The 18,962-nt window shown below is 39.4% G+C and overlaps 1 protein-coding gene across 4 annotated transcripts in view; it reads right to left on the bottom strand.

Moving 5' to 3' along the window:
- Positions 1 to 13,980: 13,980 nt before the first annotated feature.
- The window catches only part of LOC117759412 (anoctamin-9-like), a 157,247-nt gene continuing 152,265 nt past the window's right edge, over positions 13,981 to 18,962 (bottom strand). For all 4 annotated transcript variants that reach the window (XM_034581525.1, XM_034581527.1, XM_034581528.1 and 1 more), the window contains 6 exons: positions 16,678 to 16,830; positions 15,633 to 15,777; positions 15,424 to 15,546; positions 15,236 to 15,329; positions 15,041 to 15,153; positions 13,981 to 14,832 (listed from right to left, as the gene is read on the bottom strand). In XM_034581525.1, the coding sequence (XP_034437416.1) occupies positions 14,799 to 14,832; positions 15,041 to 15,153; positions 15,236 to 15,329; positions 15,424 to 15,546; positions 15,633 to 15,777; positions 16,678 to 16,830 (662 nt within the window). In that variant the 3' untranslated portion in view covers positions 13,981 to 14,798. The remainder of the gene's footprint in view (positions 14,833 to 15,040; positions 15,154 to 15,235; positions 15,330 to 15,423; positions 15,547 to 15,632; positions 15,778 to 16,677; positions 16,831 to 18,962) is intronic.

The following is an 18,962-nucleotide window of genomic DNA, read 5'->3' as shown; positions in this document are numbered from 1 at the left end:
AACAATACGAGCTCTTCACAGAAATATCAGTAGTGTACCATATGGTGGCATATGTACCAACCAGTAACTAACTAAAAGCTGAAGAGCAGGTTCACACTGAACACATGGGGAACATTATGCTGCCTGTACATTCTGCACACTAAACCTTTAAGGTTTCTACATTCTATTGGTCAGGTATTCAGTATCCTAAGCATCCACATTTAGATTTAAAGATGGAAAAATAATTACATTACCAGAGTTTAAATTGATAAAAAATAAGAGTCGGGTTCACAACTGCTGAGACAACCTATTTGAGAAAATAGGTTTAAGAATAGAGAGGATGACTGTGGTTTTTCCGAGCATGGGAAGTCTGAGTTTAAATCAGTTATAGCAACTCAAAACTAAACTGCAATGTGCCGGATTGGGGAGCGTATGAATGTTGTTTAACTGAAGTGAATATCAGGGACTGACCTAATCTCCAAGTCTCAGTGTCTCCGACTACACCCTGATCTGGACTCAGCTCCACCAAGAGAACAACCACAGCCAGCAGTGGTGCAGCCTGATGACCAGTCGGACACTCAGCTGCTACCGCTGCAGAGGGCGCAGGCAGCAGCTCCAGCCGTCCCTAACCTCTATCCAGACTCCGACCTTGTTGCAGCGGAGGATGTGGACAGGCTTCCAGCATACACCACTCCATATGTGGCAGCCCATATTCCACGGCAAAATGGAAAAAGGACAATTCATGGCCTAAATGCAACCTCGCAAGCACAGAGGGGGCGCTAGTCAGTTATTTTGCCACGCCCATTCCTTAAAACCATCTGAATGTCTGCAGGGGGGGGCTGTTGTTACACAAATGTAGTTTGAGGGAGGTTGAACCTCCAACACCGAAGTTATAGTAATTTCGTGTGTCACGGCGAGTTGATGAACTTTGACGCCACGCCACTATTATGGCGTTTGACGAAAAGTCACAGTAATGTTATGCCTACATTATCAATGTCTTGGTCACCATACACCTGGCCTACGTTTTTTGTGAAGATCGGTCAAAGGGAAATCTAGGGGCCGCGTTCCAGGTGGCGCTGTTGAGACATTTTGCCACGCCCATTTTCAAATTACTCCAGAATACGTACATTTTCACCACTTTCTAATTTTCAGCAAAGTTTCATAACCTTTTGAGCATGTTAAAGCTCTCAAAAAGCCAATTCATTTGGGTTAGAATAATAATGAATTCTCATATTGCTAGTATCTTTGTCTCTTTCTGCCCATTCCGTTGTCACTCTACTTGAAATGTTACACACCGTCTCGTTCTCCATTTACAAAGCAGAAGTTTTGTAGATTAGAAGTAGAATCCATTGTTTCACCTACATGTGCTGATCTATCCAAGGAGCGAGGGCCCTTTAATACTCCTCGCACCTTTAACTTTACATTGAAGTTCTTAAACCATCATCAGAAATACAACTTTTCATCACTGTGTTGGGATAGAGTCGTGATTGCCATTTTGTCTGTGATTCAAAGTTTGAAAATGGTCTGTTCGTGTTTGTTTACACCCTCCATGTCTTTTCCTCGTGTGTTTTTTTTTTTTATGTGCCTTTTACCGAATAGAATTTTCCTTAATCTTGTTGATAATTTGCAACAAGAATTTGATCAAGTGCCTTTCTGAAAAAGATCTAAAACTTATAAAATGTTATGTTTCCATGTAAATAAACAATGTATTTCATTGGGTCTTTTTGTGAAAGTAAATCAACGAAATAACCAGTGTCTGCCTGTGGAATTATAGGATTTAATCTGAATTTGTTTGTTCTCTAAAGCTAATGTCCGATTTTTCCTCTTCATATTTGCAGTCTGTTGTCCAACATCAGAGTTTAAAGATTAACACTGCATCAAATGATAACATGAAGTCAGCTTAGAATCATGTTGAAAACTAAAGAATGTTAAAAGTTAAATTTATTCAGTGTTGGGCCATGGTTTTGTGTGAAACCACACTTCGGCCTACATGTGCCATCAAAGCCTGAAGCAGCATGTCCCTCCAGGACTCCGTCTCCCAGGGGCCATTAAAAACCAGAGCAAGGAACTCAATGTCCCAGAGGGCATCAACTTCACACAGAGGGGTGGAAACCCCCCCCAGGGACACAGGTTTCAACTCCCATTGGTCACTCTGGACCCCATGACCTGTGAGGTCACCGGGCCAATATAAGCTAGGTTCTCCAGCTTCTTCTGTCTCTCTTTCTACACTCCCTCCAAGGAGAGAAGGCTGTCGAGCCAGTTCCTGCCTCTTCCTACAATCCTTCTACAGGAGGGAAGGCTGTGGAGCATCTTCTCCAGCTCACATCTTCTCTTCCCATCCAACTCTTCGAGAGGAGCACAAAGGTGCAGCTTCCAGCTCATCTCACCAAGGAAACCTCCTCGCCCTCCAAGCTCTACCAACGTCCTAGCGGCGACTCGATGTCCTGCTTGCAAACTTCAGCCAGCAACTGAACTGAACTCAACAGAAACCAGCAAGACGACACAAAACTGCGAACTGCACAGCAACTTCCTTTTTCCCCTTTCCACGGACTGGTAACACAACTGGGCTTAATAATTATACTAGGCTAAGCAAGACTGTTTATTAGATTCTGTGTGAGGTTTATAAGTTTGATTTGTGGTGTTGTGATATTTTGGGTACAAGTTATTGAGAAAGTAATGTTGGTCTGTTATGCTCTTCACAGTCTTTCGTTGCATCCAATCTAGTAACTTCCTCTAATTTGGCACACACACAGACACACGCATAACTCTTCATCTCATTATCTCTACAGGTCGTAAACATTCCAATAGGTGGGGGACGGGTGTTATCTCTTTGGCCAGTGACCATCTTGAAAGCACGCTGACTCACACAGACACACGCACATACCTATCTTTGTTTAGCAATTAGACCGTTAGTAATTTGTGTTTTTATACTTTATTATATTCATAATAAATGTTTTTCTTTCACAAATGTTTTTTCATTAATGTTGCATAAGTGAATTTCGCCAACCTCTACACTGTCAAAAACCCCCTATCCTTCAACTTAGCTAACTATCTATATGGTAATTGCATCCAGGTCTGATCAACCTGTGGTGGGCCTGCCTTAAAAGAGGATGTCTTGTGATTAAAAGGCCTAAACACCTGATGACGCTAAGGTGCACAACTGAAGTTATGTCCCTAACATCCGCTGGTGGCCCCTAACACCTGCTAACATCTAATGTTTTTTTTGTGGTAATTTGTGCAGAAGACCTTCAGACGTACAAGGGATATTCTACATCTTCTCCTATATATTAAATCATATAAACTCTTGTTGCTTTTTACATAAGTGAGATATAAAAAACATGTTGCAGTTGTAATATTTCCTTCTTCCTGCAGAAATTTAACTCCAAAATTGAATTAGTTGAGATCTCAAATTTCCTTCAAAATTAAGACAAACACAATCAAGTAACACTGTATCGATTTACGGTGATAGTCAGCAGCAACTGTGTCTTATTCTGAAAATATCTGACAGTTAGATGCTTACTATCGCTATTTGATCACCAGCCATAATGAGGTCACTCTACTCTGCCTTATACAGCTTGTTGGAGCTAAGTTCAGCTGAAGGTGCTGATGGCTGATGAATTAAAGGAAGAAACTAAACTTGCACCTGTGAAACAGTGAATTTTCAGCTTGTAAAACAGCAAAACTTTAGTCTCAGTGGAATAAATCCTGAGAGCAAATGATTCGATTTTGAATCTTTTAATAATTGTTTTAAATATGGGAGGGAACCGGAGCACCTGGAGAAAAGCCACAACAAGACTTAAGTCTGAGTGGAATAAATACTGAGAGCAAATAATTCCATTTTATACATTTTATTCATTTTTATAAATGTGGGGATAACAGGAGCACCTGGAGAAAACATATTTAAATTTGAAAGTGAAGCTATCGGAATAACATCATCCACCTTTTATCTCCGGAAGAAGGAAGAGAAGCCTGCTCTGAAAGAGGAGAAGACGCCAGGCTTTTTGCACAGGCGTCTTTTCAAAGAGGAGCTAATTGATATCTCAAGTTCTGGATCTCTTAAAAGAAAGGAAACCAATAGCATCTCTGGACAAGGCCACTTCTTACACAACTCCTTGAAAATGACCTCATCAAGGATTGTGTTGGTGTTGAAAGTTGAGTCAATGTCTTTGACCTCGGCCCATATTCTCTCCAGCAGATGATGACTTGTGTCTGTTAGGTCGACATCAGTCCGGGTCACCTTTGCCTTATTATAGATTCGTGTGATGAGCTGGTCCAAGAGAACACTGACATACATTTTACATCTGTCTGCTGCCAGCATCTTTGCAATCTTCTCCCTGGAGTTGCTGTCTGATGATGCTGAGTTCTCCTTTTCTTTGCTGACCTCTGATGATGTTGACTGCATCGATCTTTTCTCCTCAATGCTGCTGACCACTGCTGGTGTTGACTGCTTCGATCTTTTCTTCCCACTGCTGCTGACCTCTGATGATGTTGACTGCTTCGATCTTTTCTCCTCAATGCTGCTGACCACTGCTGGTGTTGACCGCTTCGATCTTTTCTTCCCACTGCTGCTGACCTCTGATGATGTTGACTGCTTCGATCCTTTCTCCTCAATTCTGTTGAACACTGCTGGTGTTGACTTCTTTGGTCTTTCATTCCCTCCGCTGCTGACCTCTGATGATGTTGACTGCTTCGATGTTTTCTCCTCAATGCTGCTGACCTCTGATGATGATGACTGCTTCGATCCTTTCTCCTCAATTCTGTTGAACACTGCTGGTGTTGACTTCTTTGGTCTTTCATTCCCTCCGCTGCTGACCTCTGATGATGTTGACTGCTTCGATGTTTTCTCCTCAATGCTGCTGACCTCTGATGATGATGACTGCTTGTTTGTTTCCAGTGAGTCGATGGCCATAAAAGCCTCTGACACCCTTTTTGTGTGGCAGTTAACTTGGTTGTTCAGCCACCAGCTTATCAAGGACAGAAAACAAAACACCCTGGTCTGAATGTCTGCATATATGCCCCTGTGTGCCTTAGGAACAGCCACCTTTTTCACTGGACCTGAACTAATGTCTGAATTCCTTCCAGGTGCGATGTGCGCATAGATGAGATCTGAAAGCTGTTTTGTGAATTCAAGAACCTTTTCAGATGGAGGCTTTTTCAGTGTTTGGAATGCAGAACTTTCATTTCCACCTCCCGGCTTCTCCTTCTCCAGAAGCACAGCGTCAATACTAGCCATCAATGACTGTATCGTCAGCCTCCTATTGACTTTGGTCTCCTCCTTGAATTTTTTCGCGACCCCTGTCAGTATTTGAAGCGTCCCTGCTGTGGCAAAAGTCTTTATGAAAAGACTATTGATCGTCCTCATTCCTTTACTGATTGAGAGGTTTGGCTGTGGAGATTCCTTTCCATTTTTGCTTTCCTTATTGATTGACTCAATAATTTCATCTAAAGCCATATCAATCTCTGGAGAAAACGATGAATTGAGAAAGAGGCTGTCATTGAACTCATTAAAGAAGTCTGTGATGTCAGTCAAACTATTGTTGATTGTTTCCTGGACAAGCATCTTCCCACTGTCCATACTGCTTGTTGTTGAACCTCCCTCTGAGGAACTACCTGACTTGGAGCTGACTCCTGAAGAGTGGGAGCTTGAAGAGGTCCTACACATCCGAATGGGATCATCTGAAGCGTCCTGTTCCTCTGAGGAAATGGCCCGACTTCGCCTGCGCGATTGACACTCGAGCAAGAGTTGGATTTTTGCATCTGCCTTTAACGTCTCGCAGGCATAACAGATCATCTTCTGGACTTTAGCGGGGTTAATGAGGCGGGTTGGTATAGGCTTCTCAGAGCTCACACAGGTGGAGCTTGCAGACAAGGTGGAGTTGACAGTCTTCGTCACCTCCTCTACAACCAAGTCTGTGAGCTTATCCAAACTCTTAGACTTTGTTGTGCCTGGTGAAAGACTGTCGTTGAGAGTGTCGCCCAGAATGGACCGAACTTCTTCCTCAGACAAGGGTGCATCGGGACATCGCTTTGCAATGGCATTTGAAACGGTCGTCATTAACTTCAGCAGAAGATCTGCCAACATAAATGTTGTAGCTTCATCCGGTTTGCATGACTTCAACAGCTCCCACTGCTCTGCAGTGATCTTCGTAAAAAAGGACTTGAAGTACGGGCGGACAGTCTCTACCTTTATATCCATTTGTTTCACTCTCTGAGTGATCTCCATTGCGACTGTTGTTTGTTTCAATGTGTGTTACGAATTGTTATTTTCGCTGTTCAAGATGTGTTTTCCAAATTCTCATGAAAAATCTCTTATCTTCTTTGTTCTACCAATTCGCTGGTTAGTGCAGACTGATTCTTCACTTCTTATTTTTCTGAGATAAAGAGCATCTTTAAAGAATAGAAAGGGAATTGAAGCAAAGGAGTTTAAAGGAATTGAAGCAAAGGGGGTTAAAGGAATTGAAGCAAAGGAGGTTTAAAAAATTCAAACAAAGGGGGTTAAAGGACTATGATGTGACTAATAGATCAAAGGAAACCATAAACTGTTTTGCCTGCTGCCGTCTGGCCGACGGTACCGCAGCATCCGGGCCCGCACCACCAGGCTCAGAGACAGTTTCATCCCCCAGGCCATAAGACTTTTAAACTCCTCCAATCTGCAATAACTCCACTAAACCAGCACCTTAGCATATTCGCACTATTGCACATAATTGCACTATTGTTTTTTTTCTTTAGGTGTATATATATATTTAGATATACTGTATATATTTTATTTTCTATTTTAAATTTTTGATATTCTATTTTCTATTATTTTATTCAATATTTTTTTGCTTGTAATATTCGGAGCATTGCTATAAGAGAGCCTGTGACCCAAGCATTTCATTGCCAGCGACTGCTTAATGTAATTGTTGTGCATTTGACAATAAACTCTTGAATCTTGAATCTTGAATCCACTTGGATCGACCTTGTATTGCAGTACCTCTAGGAACGGTGCACCAACTCAGTAGATGGCGGTAATCAGTCCAAAATACTCTGTTTAATCTATGACAATACCATGACACAAAGAAGTTTTTTTACAGTTATCTTCTGGGATCACATAATCAAAGTCCCTTTCCCAACATATTTTAAGGCCCTCCAACTTTGGAAATGTATATAAATATAATCATAGAATTTTGATGCTCCCTTATTTTTGTGCTCCATCTTAGGTGAGAGATCTTCAATTCCAGTTGTACCTTGAAAATGTGTTTATTTGAAATACAGCAATGCCTAATTTAATAACCAATGCCTAGGTACACTGAGTGGAACTAATGCAGTCCCATGCAAAATGCCATATATTATATAAATATTGTACATTTCATGAAGGTAGGACATGTTTTAGGGCTGTTGGTGTTGGATTGTATTAGTTTTAGCTTGGTGTACCTAATAAACTGCTTCACTTAGTTCCTTATGCAATACGTTACCCTTCATGTCCATTGTATAATACTTTGTGCATTGTCAGGCATTTGTTCTGCAGTTGAAAAACAAATGACATAAGATAAATTGTGAATAAAATTCACATATTTTTCATTTGGAGAAGTGATGAATGTCACTATCTGATCTGTGTCAGCACCAAAGTTGGGATCTGCCATTTTGTTTTATGGTTTGTATTAAGCATATATATAACAAAGCACTTTGTCAACTCCAAATACAAATGACTTCTGAGTCCTTTTTTCTATTGCTTTTTTCAAAATGTCAGTTTTTACTATGTATGACTGATCTGTGGAGAAAGGCATTTTCTTCTTCATCATTCCTGTGTATGCTGAGTGAATGTTATAGAAGTGACACTAAATCTGATTCTGATTGTGTTGCAAGTTGATTTAGCGCAGCATCACACAAGCCAAGAAGTTAAAACCTGAACAATACGAGCTCTTCACAGAAATATCAGTAGTGTACCATATGGTGGCATATGTACCAACCAGTAACTAACTAAAAGCTGAAGAGCAGGTTCACACTGAACACATGGGGAACATTATGCTGCCTGTACATTCTGCACACTAAACCTTTAAGGTTTCTACATTCTATTGGTCAGGTATTCAGTATCCTAAGCATCCACATTTAGATTTAAAGATGGAAAAATAATTACATTACCAGAGTTTAAATTGATAAAAAATAAGAGTCGGGTTCACAACTGCTGAGACAACCTATTTGAGAAAATAGGTTTAAGAATAGAGAGGATGACTGTGGTTTTTCCGAGCATGGGAAGTCTGAGTTTAAATCAGTTATAGCAACTCAAAACTAAACTGCAATGTGCCGGATTGGGGAGCGTATGAATGTTGTTTAACTGAAGTGAATATCAGGGACTGACCTAATCTCCAAGTCTCAGTGTCTCCGACTACACCCTGATCTGGACTCAGCTCCACCAAGAGAACAACCACAGCCAGCAGTGGTGCAGCCTGATGACCAGTCGGACACTCAGCTGCTACCGCTGCAGAGGGCGCAGGCAGCAGCTCCAGCCGTCCCTAACCTCTATCCAGACTCCGACCTTGTTGCAGCGGAGGATGTGGACAGGCTTCCAGCATACACCACTCCATATGTGGCAGCCCATATTCCACGGCAAAATGGAAAAAGGACAATTCATGGCCTAAATGCAACCTCGCAAGCACCGAGGGGGCGCTAGTCAGTTATTTTGCCACGCCCATTCCTTAAAACCATCTGAATGTCTGCAGGGGGGGGCTGTTGTTACACAAATGTAGTTTGAGGGAGGTTGAACCTCCAACACCGAAGTTATAGTAATTTCGTGTGTCACGGCGAGTTGATGAACTTTGACGCCACGCCACTATTATGGCGTTTGACGAAAAGACACAGTAATCTTATGCCTTAATTAACAAAGTCTTAAGACCCATTTGACACAGGTTTGACATGGCTGCAGGCAGTGGCTGAGGAAGAATACCTCCAAGTATAAGACTTGCCAAAAACAAGACATTTCCTGTTTCCACCAGGGGGCGCTGTGATTTGAAGTCATAATTTCTGTGTAGATGTCATCAGGCCGGGACTCTTGTCTTACATGTCTAGTTTGGATTCGATTGGACCATGTATGTCCGAGATACAGAACCTCGTGTTTTGATGGCGTGTAATCAAAATTTGAGGCCACGCCACGGTCACACCATGTGACGAAAAATCGATCTTTGAGGTAGTTTTTATCTCCATCTTGTTGTGATGACACGCATCTCCATATGAAGTTGATCTGATGAAAGCCCTGGGACAAGTACATCAAAGTAAAAATGTGGAAAATGGCCAATATGGCCACTAAAGTCAAAATGGCGGGCTTCCTGTTGCTTTTTTCCAATTGCACCTCCGACCTTTTTTGTTTGTCTGGTCATGATACACCTGGGCTACGATTTTTGTGAAGATCGGTGAAAGCTAACTGAGGGGCTTTTCCTTAGATGGCGCTGTTGAGCCATTTTTCCACGCCCATTTCAAATTACTCCAGAATACAATTACTTTTTGGGGTTTTGAATTCCCTGCAAACTTTGGTAACGATTTGAGCATGTCTAGGCCCTGAAAAAGCCCCAAAAGGGAAATACAAATCCTTCGAAATAAAATAGGGCCTCCCACCGGAGGTGCTCGGGCCCTAATAATAAAAATCCTTACAATTTCAATAGGGCCTCCCACCATAGGTGCTCGGGCCCTAATAATAATAATAATAATAATAATAATAATCTTTTCAATTTGAATAGGGCCTCTCACCTTCGGTGCTCGGGCCCTAATAATTATAAAAATCCTTTCAATTTCAATAGGGCCTCTCACCTTCGGTGCTCGGGCCCTAATAATCCTTTCAATTTCAATAGGGCCTCTCACCTTCGGTGCTCGGGCCCTAATAATAGTATGTTTATAGTTGTATAAGAGATCATGATAGTGTATTAGCTGAGTAAAAATGACATAATCACAAACTAACTATTATCACAATTACAAATACGATATTATTATAATATAAATAATAGTCTTTCATATTTGTAATATGAAATTAAATACAAGACAATACACGTGACACACTGCTCCATTTGAAATGAAATGAAATGGTAAATGGTCTGCATTCATTGAGATCTTTTCTAGTCTTTTAGTCTTGTTTCGAGCCCTTTTACAGCTTACAAACAAAAGCGTTTTTTCACTGAAAATTCAAACCTTGAGCCATTTACCTGGCCTCCACATCAACTGCAGAGTTTGAAGTTGGACCCATAAAATTTCGACCAATCAGAGACAGGACAGTGACACAGCCCGAGCAGGGGGATGTATGGTGGGGATGCCACCCACCAGGGTGATGAACTCCTGCCTGGTTGTGAAATGGACAACAGGTCTCACACATACCCCTCACATTCTGCTTTGAGCTTAGAGTGCTAGAACTGTGGCCCTGTAACCAGGGTTAGCGCAGATGGGGAAATCTTTTCCTCGGTTGTTTTATAAATATTGAATTATTTTTTAACTGTCCCTAAATATGAACTATAATTTTTATAAAGATCCATAAATGATTCCTGTGCCCCATTTGCATTGTTGAAGTAAGCGATACAGATCCTGGATCCGGTGTCAAATAGTTGTAATTCACTGAATTCAGATTGCAACATTTTTTAAATTCAACATCATTTCACTCTGCCACAAAATCATGTGGAGGAAGTATAGTATGTAATATTAGTATAATACAGTATGCAATGATACCCTGAGAGCATATTTTAATCAGAACTATCACACTGTTGCATTCAAGAGTGAATTTAAACCCTATTTGGCCTATTAATACATATTGAAAATAAGCAGATAAAGATGACATCAAGTGAAACAAGGTTTTTACTTAAAGGCAACATACAACATACAGGATTTAACAACACAGTTTACATACAGTATATGCTCCATTTAACAATTAATATTTAATCAATCTTTTTATTTATCTATTTACTAATTCCAGACACGTATGATCTGAGCATATTGTTCTTACGCGTTCAGCGAACCAATCAGGCTGCCTCGTTGATTTGCATAATTTCCCATCATGCAACACAAAGGTGATATAAGGTCGATCAAGGGGATCAGAGCTGGTGCTAAAGAGAGTTTGTGGGTCAGGTGTGTGACTGCTTGTGTATAACTTCAACATGAAGTCCAAATGGCACAGTCTCTGAGTTGACACCATTACTAAGAACTGCATCGACTCAGAGACCTATATAAAGTGCTCTCTAATGATCATATTACTGGGTATCCAAGCGATTCGCACTTACGAAGGAAGGTTGAGTGCAAATTCACCAAGTGGGAGCAAGGTGTTCCCTTCTTTTCAGTTTTGTTGCAACTTTATATGCAGCAAAGTCAAATATTTCTATCAAGAATGTGACATGTTTTATTAAGCATATATGATAATGGTAATTATAATAAATTAGGTCAAAGAGACCATCACATGGACAGATGTGACAAAGAAGAGCGCTTCCTGCCTCCTGTGAAAGCAGCTGTGCAATGTTGTCAGGCCCCCGGAATTGCCAGCATGCTTTCTCTCTGCAAATGCTCTATTTGGAGAGTGTCCTGACAGTCCTGACAATGGGAATAAGTTCCTAAGCAGCAGCATCCTTAGTGACATCTAGTGGTGAAGTTACATGTTGCAGCTGAATACCCCTCCTCTCACCCTCCCCTTCCAAACATGAAAGAGAACCTGTGGTAGCCTTCAGTTGTCATTAAAACTCAAAAGGTGTTTAGTTTGTCCAGTTTGGGCTACTGTAAAACACATGGCGGCCTCCATGGAGAGGACCCCCTCAGATGAAATGTAAAGTCTTTAAATAAAAAGGGCCCATTCTACGGTAAAGAAAACAACAACTGATACCATTTAGATGAAACGCTTGTGAAAACATAATTTGGATTATTTTGTATTCATTTTCTGCGAATAGATCCCTTTCACCTAAATCTCACACACTGGACGTTTAAGGGTTTCCTCTTTAGAAAGTGAAAATATCTTTTCACAGAGTTAATGATAATGTTGGAAAACACTTGAAATGGTGAAATTAAGCAAAATTTGCAACAATGGTTAATATGTTGAGTTTCTTAATCACTGAGTCAGTCATAATGTTGGAAGACACTTGAAATGGTGAAATAAGGCTCCATTTCAAACAATGGTTAAGATGTTGAATTTCTCAATCACAGAGCTGCTCAGAATGCAGGAAAATGCTTGAAATGGGGAAACAAGTCAAGGTTCATATAATTTACTGGAGAAACATTGAGAAAGTTAAAGGGAAAGTCAGCTACTTTTTTATTATGGCACTCACAACTTGCTCCTATTACATGTTATAAAGAAATAAATTAAGAGGTGACGAAGAATTTTCACTCTTGTTCATGTTGACCCTCTCTATCTGTATGTTAAGTTTCATTTTACTAGAGAAATTTAAAGAAAATTAAAGGGAAAGTCAGGTACTATTTTATTATGGCACTCGCTCCATAATAACTTGCTCCTATTAAATAGTATTTAATTTAAATCCTTAAGAGATGACGAAGAATTTTACTCTTGTTCAGGATGACAAACACTATGTCAAGTTTCAAATAATTTACTGTGGAAACTTTGAGAAAATTAAAGGGATACTCAGCTACTTCGACTTGAAAGGAGGTCATTTACACTGTGTTTTAAGCCCAAAAGTCCACCAGTAGTGGCTAAGCTAGCAGACACTTAGCATTTCCGACGGTCCCTAAATGCACATCGTCTGAAGATATCAGCAGACATTTAGGCTTAAAACGTCCTCGTTTCATATCGAATATGAATGTCTGGGCTTGCGGACACTTGAATGACACCACACGAACAGTATGGAGGCATGTTATGGTTTTTCTGTTAACTTCAATTGTATTGAATTCTGCTCTTACAAAGTTTACCCCTGAGATACGATGATGATTTAAAAAATTTATGTTCACGTTCATCATATGTAAACTGATTCTTTCAGTTCATCGTTCAAAAAAAATATGAACGGTGTTAATACACAACACTGCTTCTCTCGAGTGGTGAGATGATAGGCATGGCGTGATTGGACCACCAAGGTGCAAGTGCATTGGCAGAAATTGAATATAAAATAATGCTAGTGATGTTTTCACTAGTGTTGTTTTATCTAAATTGTACTAATTGTTGTTTTCTTTACCCTTGAAAGGGACCTTTATATCTGGAGCGGGTCCTCTCTACAGAGGCTGCCATGTTTTTTTACAGTAGCCCAGACTGGACAAACTAAACACCTTATGAGTTTTTATGACAACTGAAGGCTACCACAGGTTCTCTTTCATGTTTGGAAGGGGAGTTTGAGGTGAAGGATATTCAGCTGCAACATGCAATTTCACCAGTAGATGTCACCAACTCCTACACACCGAACCTGGGAAGCGGAAGGTCGACGGTTCGAACCCAGCCTTCCCCATCTTGTTGTACATATGAAGTTTGAGGCGGATTGGACAATAAACATAGATGTTATAAACGCTATCTGTTTTCTGGCGAATTATCGAAATTATCGAAAACTCACCGAAAGTATAGCTTTAATCGGAAAGTCCCTAACATGACATTCAAAATGTGAAGTTGATTTTGTAGCATGTGTGAAAACACCAAAAATCATGCCAAATTTGCACGTTCAAGCCAAAATTGCTATCTTCCTGTTGGGTGTTGCTAAGAGTGGCAACTCTTAGCCCCTTTTGTGTGTCTTGGCATGATATACAAGTGTGCTAAATTTCATTACTTCGGCGAAAGTAAATTAATAGGAAGACCCTCGTTATAATGACTTACTAATTATTATACATTTGTCCACAAGGGGGCATAAAAAGCATGGTTTGGAACAAAATTATTAAAACAGATATTTAAATTGTTGGCACCATTTCAATCAGAACCTGGGCATAGCTTTAGAATTAACAGAGACAGGAATTATGAAAAGATTTTTGTTGACATCCAAATCTTCAATATGGCAATCTCCAAATTGTACAATGACATTATGCAGCATTCTCAGAGAATACAGTATGTATTAAAGAGAAATGGGAGAAGGAGAGAAACTTGTCAAATACAATGGATCTCAACTAGTTCAAATACATGGCGAGAATTTGGTTGGTTGGTCTTTTCATAACACCCATGCAAAAATGCCATTGGGGGCTGATTTTAGATGTTGGAGACTATGTGGGATAAATGAGGCCAACCATATTTTCTTGAGTTGCCAGATTATTGTTCCTTATTGGCAGGAAATCTATAGACATATTAATAATGTATTTAGAATTGACATTCCTTTCAGATGTGATAATGTATACATTGTGACATCCCATTTGAGGGACGTAATACCAGTGATAAAAAAATACTTCTGGCTGTAAGCAAAAAGGCCATCACTGGGAAGTGGCTAAATTCAGAGCCCCCCACTATTGATTAATGGATAGAAATAACATATGAAATATATATCATGGAAAAGCTTTCATTCTCCCTCAAAGTCCAAACAGAAAGATTTGTGGACTGAATACATTAAACTCATTAGGTCAGACTTTGTTTAATGTAACAAAATAAATGATTAAAACCCCTCTGTTTAACTTAAGGTGAAAGCTTCCCATGTTCATTTGTGAATATTAAAGTTAATGTTATAAAAGAAAAACTTTGGAGGAGCCAAACTGTAATGCAAATTTTACAAAAGTTTTTTTCAAATGGACACTATGCTATGTGAAAGTGTTTGCAGCGATATTAAGACTGTAAAATGACAAATGTGAATTTAATGCTTTTCCAAACTAAAATTTTTATTCAAAATAACAATAATAATAATAATTCATCTTTTTATTTCACTTTTCGAGCAGACTAGTCAGCTAGAGCAGATTTGGTTACATCTGTGGAAGGTTCAGACATCAGTCGATCTCCTACGTTTCAATTCTCTGAAATAAAACAAAAAGACATGCGCAAAATACAGTTCAATAAAATGGTGTGGTTCTAATCTTCTATCACCCCATTCAGTCTTTGTTCACAGTGCATTCGCTATGATATCTGTAAGCTGCTGGTTACTTCGAACAGCTATATGAGATGTTCTGACCATGTTTTCACAGCTTTAGCTTCATTATGACTTTTGTGGTACTATTCACTTACCGGATTTCCTCCTTTAGCCGAGCCAGTTTGTCATGTAGACGATCATTTTTTACCTGCATGGGACTGTTGGGGACAAACCAGGCTGCAACAAACTTACAAACCACCACAACATGCTGCAAAAAAACACAGGACGATTAAACTGGCTTCACTGATTAAGATGAACAACTTTGCCTCACCCACATCTGGAGTACAAACCTCGAACAGGATGACAAAGGCAAAACGCACTGCCAAGACTAACCAGAACTGAGAAGTCAGTGTGTAGTCCTCATCACTTCTGTAGTCTCTATAGCTGCACACATGAGACAGTTTGTCCTGTTAATCACATTTGTGATTTCCTCCTCTGTATGTTTGATCAGAGCAGAGTAAGAGTAAGGTCATTTTACCTGCACTGTGTAACATTAAAGCCAATATCTGTCCTCATCTGAGTATCAACAAAGTCCTTTCGAACTGCAAAGTGACTGAGAAAGGCCGTGGACAGAGTGTCATTAATGTAGCCCTGCATGCAGCTGTAACAAGAAAACAAAACAAAAGTCACAACACAGAAACAACTCTGCAGATGTGTGATCAGGTGTTAAGCTGAAACATAACTAACTGTGTGTGAGAGCTTCCATTAGCACATGGGCCATAGTGGTAATGATAGACAAGGCGTGGAATAAAGTCTGATGTCACTCCAATGACAAGGCCATTAGCAATCACCGCCAACACACCGATGGCCTCCAACACCTTCGTCCAAACACCTGCAGACAGAGGAAAGTACTGTAAAACAAATAAACCTGTAAGAAGACAGTACTGTTACAGGCATACAGTGCTCTGATTATTGATTATGTTTCATGAAGCTGAGGTAGGCAAAGCAAACATTAAGTCATGACATACTTCAACTGTCATTGAAAAGTCATGGAAAAAGGATCCTACGGTAAAAACAAAATAACTATTTTCACACAGGTTCGGGGACCTCTGACAGTCAAACTTAAATGATGACAATAGTTCAAGAGTTCTGTGCATATAAATGAAATGGACAGAAGATAGAAGAACAGAGGATTAATATTGACTTGTGTCTGTGTTCCTTCTCTTTATAATCATGACTCAGGAATATTGGACATTTGTTTCTAGTTCATAGTAACTTTGCTGTTGTGAACATTACTGTTGCTCCTCAACAAACAGTATTTAGCAAAGGTCAGATAGTCCAAATCAGGTTTTATGAATAGAATATTATGTAATGCAACATCCTGCAATAACATAACATACATATTATATAATGATTGATGTGTTTCTCCACATCATACATTCTAATTATTGTTTACATTTTTGGTTTAGCCTGTCACTTTTCTTCTGGTGTGACTGAAACAAAGTACTTTGTTCTAATCCTTGATTATCCTTCACAATTATTTACTACCTCTCAAAAATCAGGTACACTGGCATTCTCAGACAACATCAGTCAATATCTGAACACATATATATGATAAAATATTTCAGTTTAGGAAAATAGGTGAATGACAAATACATTGTAAGGCCATTTAAATGGTAAACAGACTTTTGACAGCCAATGTTATTATTGAAATGATTCAGTGATGTATAATATTGAATCAGTCTGCTCCACAAATAGCCTTCTCACCAATATAAACAGATACCCAGCTCACCAATGTCATTGGTCTTCCTGGGAACCAGCCGGCGTTCAAGGCGTACCATCTTGATGGCGTCTAGTCGGATCTCGAAGATGTTGTTGATTAGAGCCAGGAGCGGGGCCAGGGGAAACGCAGCCACAAATATGGTGGTGAAACTGAATTGGAGAGCTGTAGTGCAGAGAAATTTGGGTTTTAAGTCAAAAGATGAATATAACACAAGAAGATGACTAGGTAGCACTTTATAATAACTACACAGTATGAAGCATTAGTAACTAGTGAATTCATAATGTATAAAGTACTGTTCCTACATTAGTAGACATGAGTAAGTAATTCATAAACACTACAGTACATTTTTATTCTTGATTAATAAGTTCATCTAAAATAAGATAAAATAATTAAATTTTCATACTTTGTAGATGATTTACTAACCTTTTCTAAATCAAATATTATATAAAATACAAATCAGTTATTTAGGAGTTGTAAATAGTTAATAAGATCATTTAGAAAGGGAAAATACATGGAGCATTTATACATGGAGTTGGATATGTGTGACGTTCTCTATATTGCTCTGCTGCTATCAAGTTTAACAGGAATTTAACAATAAACACAAGTGAATTATTTACACTGTTACATATGCACCAATGGTTAGTGAGTTAATTAAATCAAATCATAATATACATTATCTCAAGGCACTTTACATGGAAGGTCAACCAAATGAGATTGAAAGGCCAGCAGTACCTGGTGACTCAAAAAAGTCCCCGTTTCTTCTCAAGTGAAAAAGGAAACAAACACAATACAAAGTGATACAGAACCTATTTATTGCAAAATGCAATATTTGAGACAGAAAATTACATACACTCAACACATGATCCGCCAAAGTAATATAGAATATACAATTATTTATTGCAATGAAACTCCAGAAAACAGCCTCACACAGAAAACACAACTGTACCACTGTACAGTAAAATTGAAATAAATCTCTGCAATCTTTATAAAAAAGATATAAAAGAAAAAATCTTAATTACAAAAATCTTTATCAAGATCTTTATAACATATACTTATAACATATACTTTCAACAAGTAAACAGTTACATTTACAATACATTTGAAACATTTGAAACCGTTTCAGTGCTGATCTATGCCAGGACTTGGTAATTACAATGATTTAACGGCAGCAAATTTACTAGATCCTAGGTCAGCCTACTCTCCTACCCCAGCATGACAGCTCTATTTTTTTAGGGGCAGCAGCTTTCCAGACGCCTTATAGGCAGTGATTCTTTCCTCTATTTCTCGGTTCTCCTGAGCTGCCGTGGTGCGCTGTGTGGCCAACACACTGAGTTTCATCTGACTTATACTAGCCAGGTGCAGCAACGAACAGCTCCGCGATTGGAGAATTGCCGACCACGGTGTTCCAGTCCACCCCGACATGCTTGAAAGCAGCAGACACATTTTTTTGTACCAGGACACCACCTGTTCTGGTTATTGGGCTGCAATGTTATCCACTGTCTTTTTTATATTATACTTGCACACATACTCTTTACACAACCATACACTACAGTAAAAGTAGGCTTATAAGTCAAGCACTTCAATCAATGTAACCTCTAAGAGACCTAAATGTAGATGTAAGAGCCATTTTGTTATTGTTTTGTTTTGTTAAACCTCTCACCACCAGAGGGGAGTAGTGCTGCTGTCAATGAGGCAAGAGGTTGATATAATCAGGGGGGTTACTTGACACAGGTGTTCCTGGTAAGAAGCAAACAGTTTTCGACCGTCTGGTAATGGCTGTGAAATGAATGTTTGATTTGTTTTGTCTATATTTTGGGGGAAATAGACTTATCAAAGAGAAAGCGGTTCTGCTCTTTTTATCGTGGAAACCCTGCCGATTGTAACATTTACATACTTGTACAAACAACAATCATTGTCATCAATGTCACATCATGTAGGACCAGCCAGGAGAGGAACAATTATAGCTTAGAGCAAAGTTAGGTAGGAGGAAAAACAAGTGAATGCAAAGGGACTAAAGTAGCATTTTCTCCTCTCTGATGTGTCTTTGGATCCATTTTCTTTGACTCCTTCCCATACTTTTTCCCTTTCCCCTTCTTCTTCTTCTTCTTCTTCTTCTTCTTCTTCTTCTTCTATTATGAGGATGTGTTAGAGGAGGAGTCAGACATATAATCAAGACAAGATTTCAATGAGCTGTCACAAGACAAATCTGATGACAAGGGAATTGCCTGGTTGGAACTGCCTGTATTCTTCTTAAGAGCTGTCAAAACAGATATACAGTACTACAAACATAAGGC

This window comes from Hippoglossus hippoglossus, chromosome 3 (assembly GCF_009819705.1).
Source record: "Hippoglossus hippoglossus isolate fHipHip1 chromosome 3, fHipHip1.pri, whole genome shotgun sequence".
NCBI classification, from domain to species: Eukaryota; Metazoa; Chordata; class Actinopteri; order Pleuronectiformes; family Pleuronectidae; genus Hippoglossus; species Hippoglossus hippoglossus.
The sequence above is the reverse complement of the archived record's forward strand: the minus strand, read 5'-3'. Positions and strand labels throughout refer to the sequence as shown.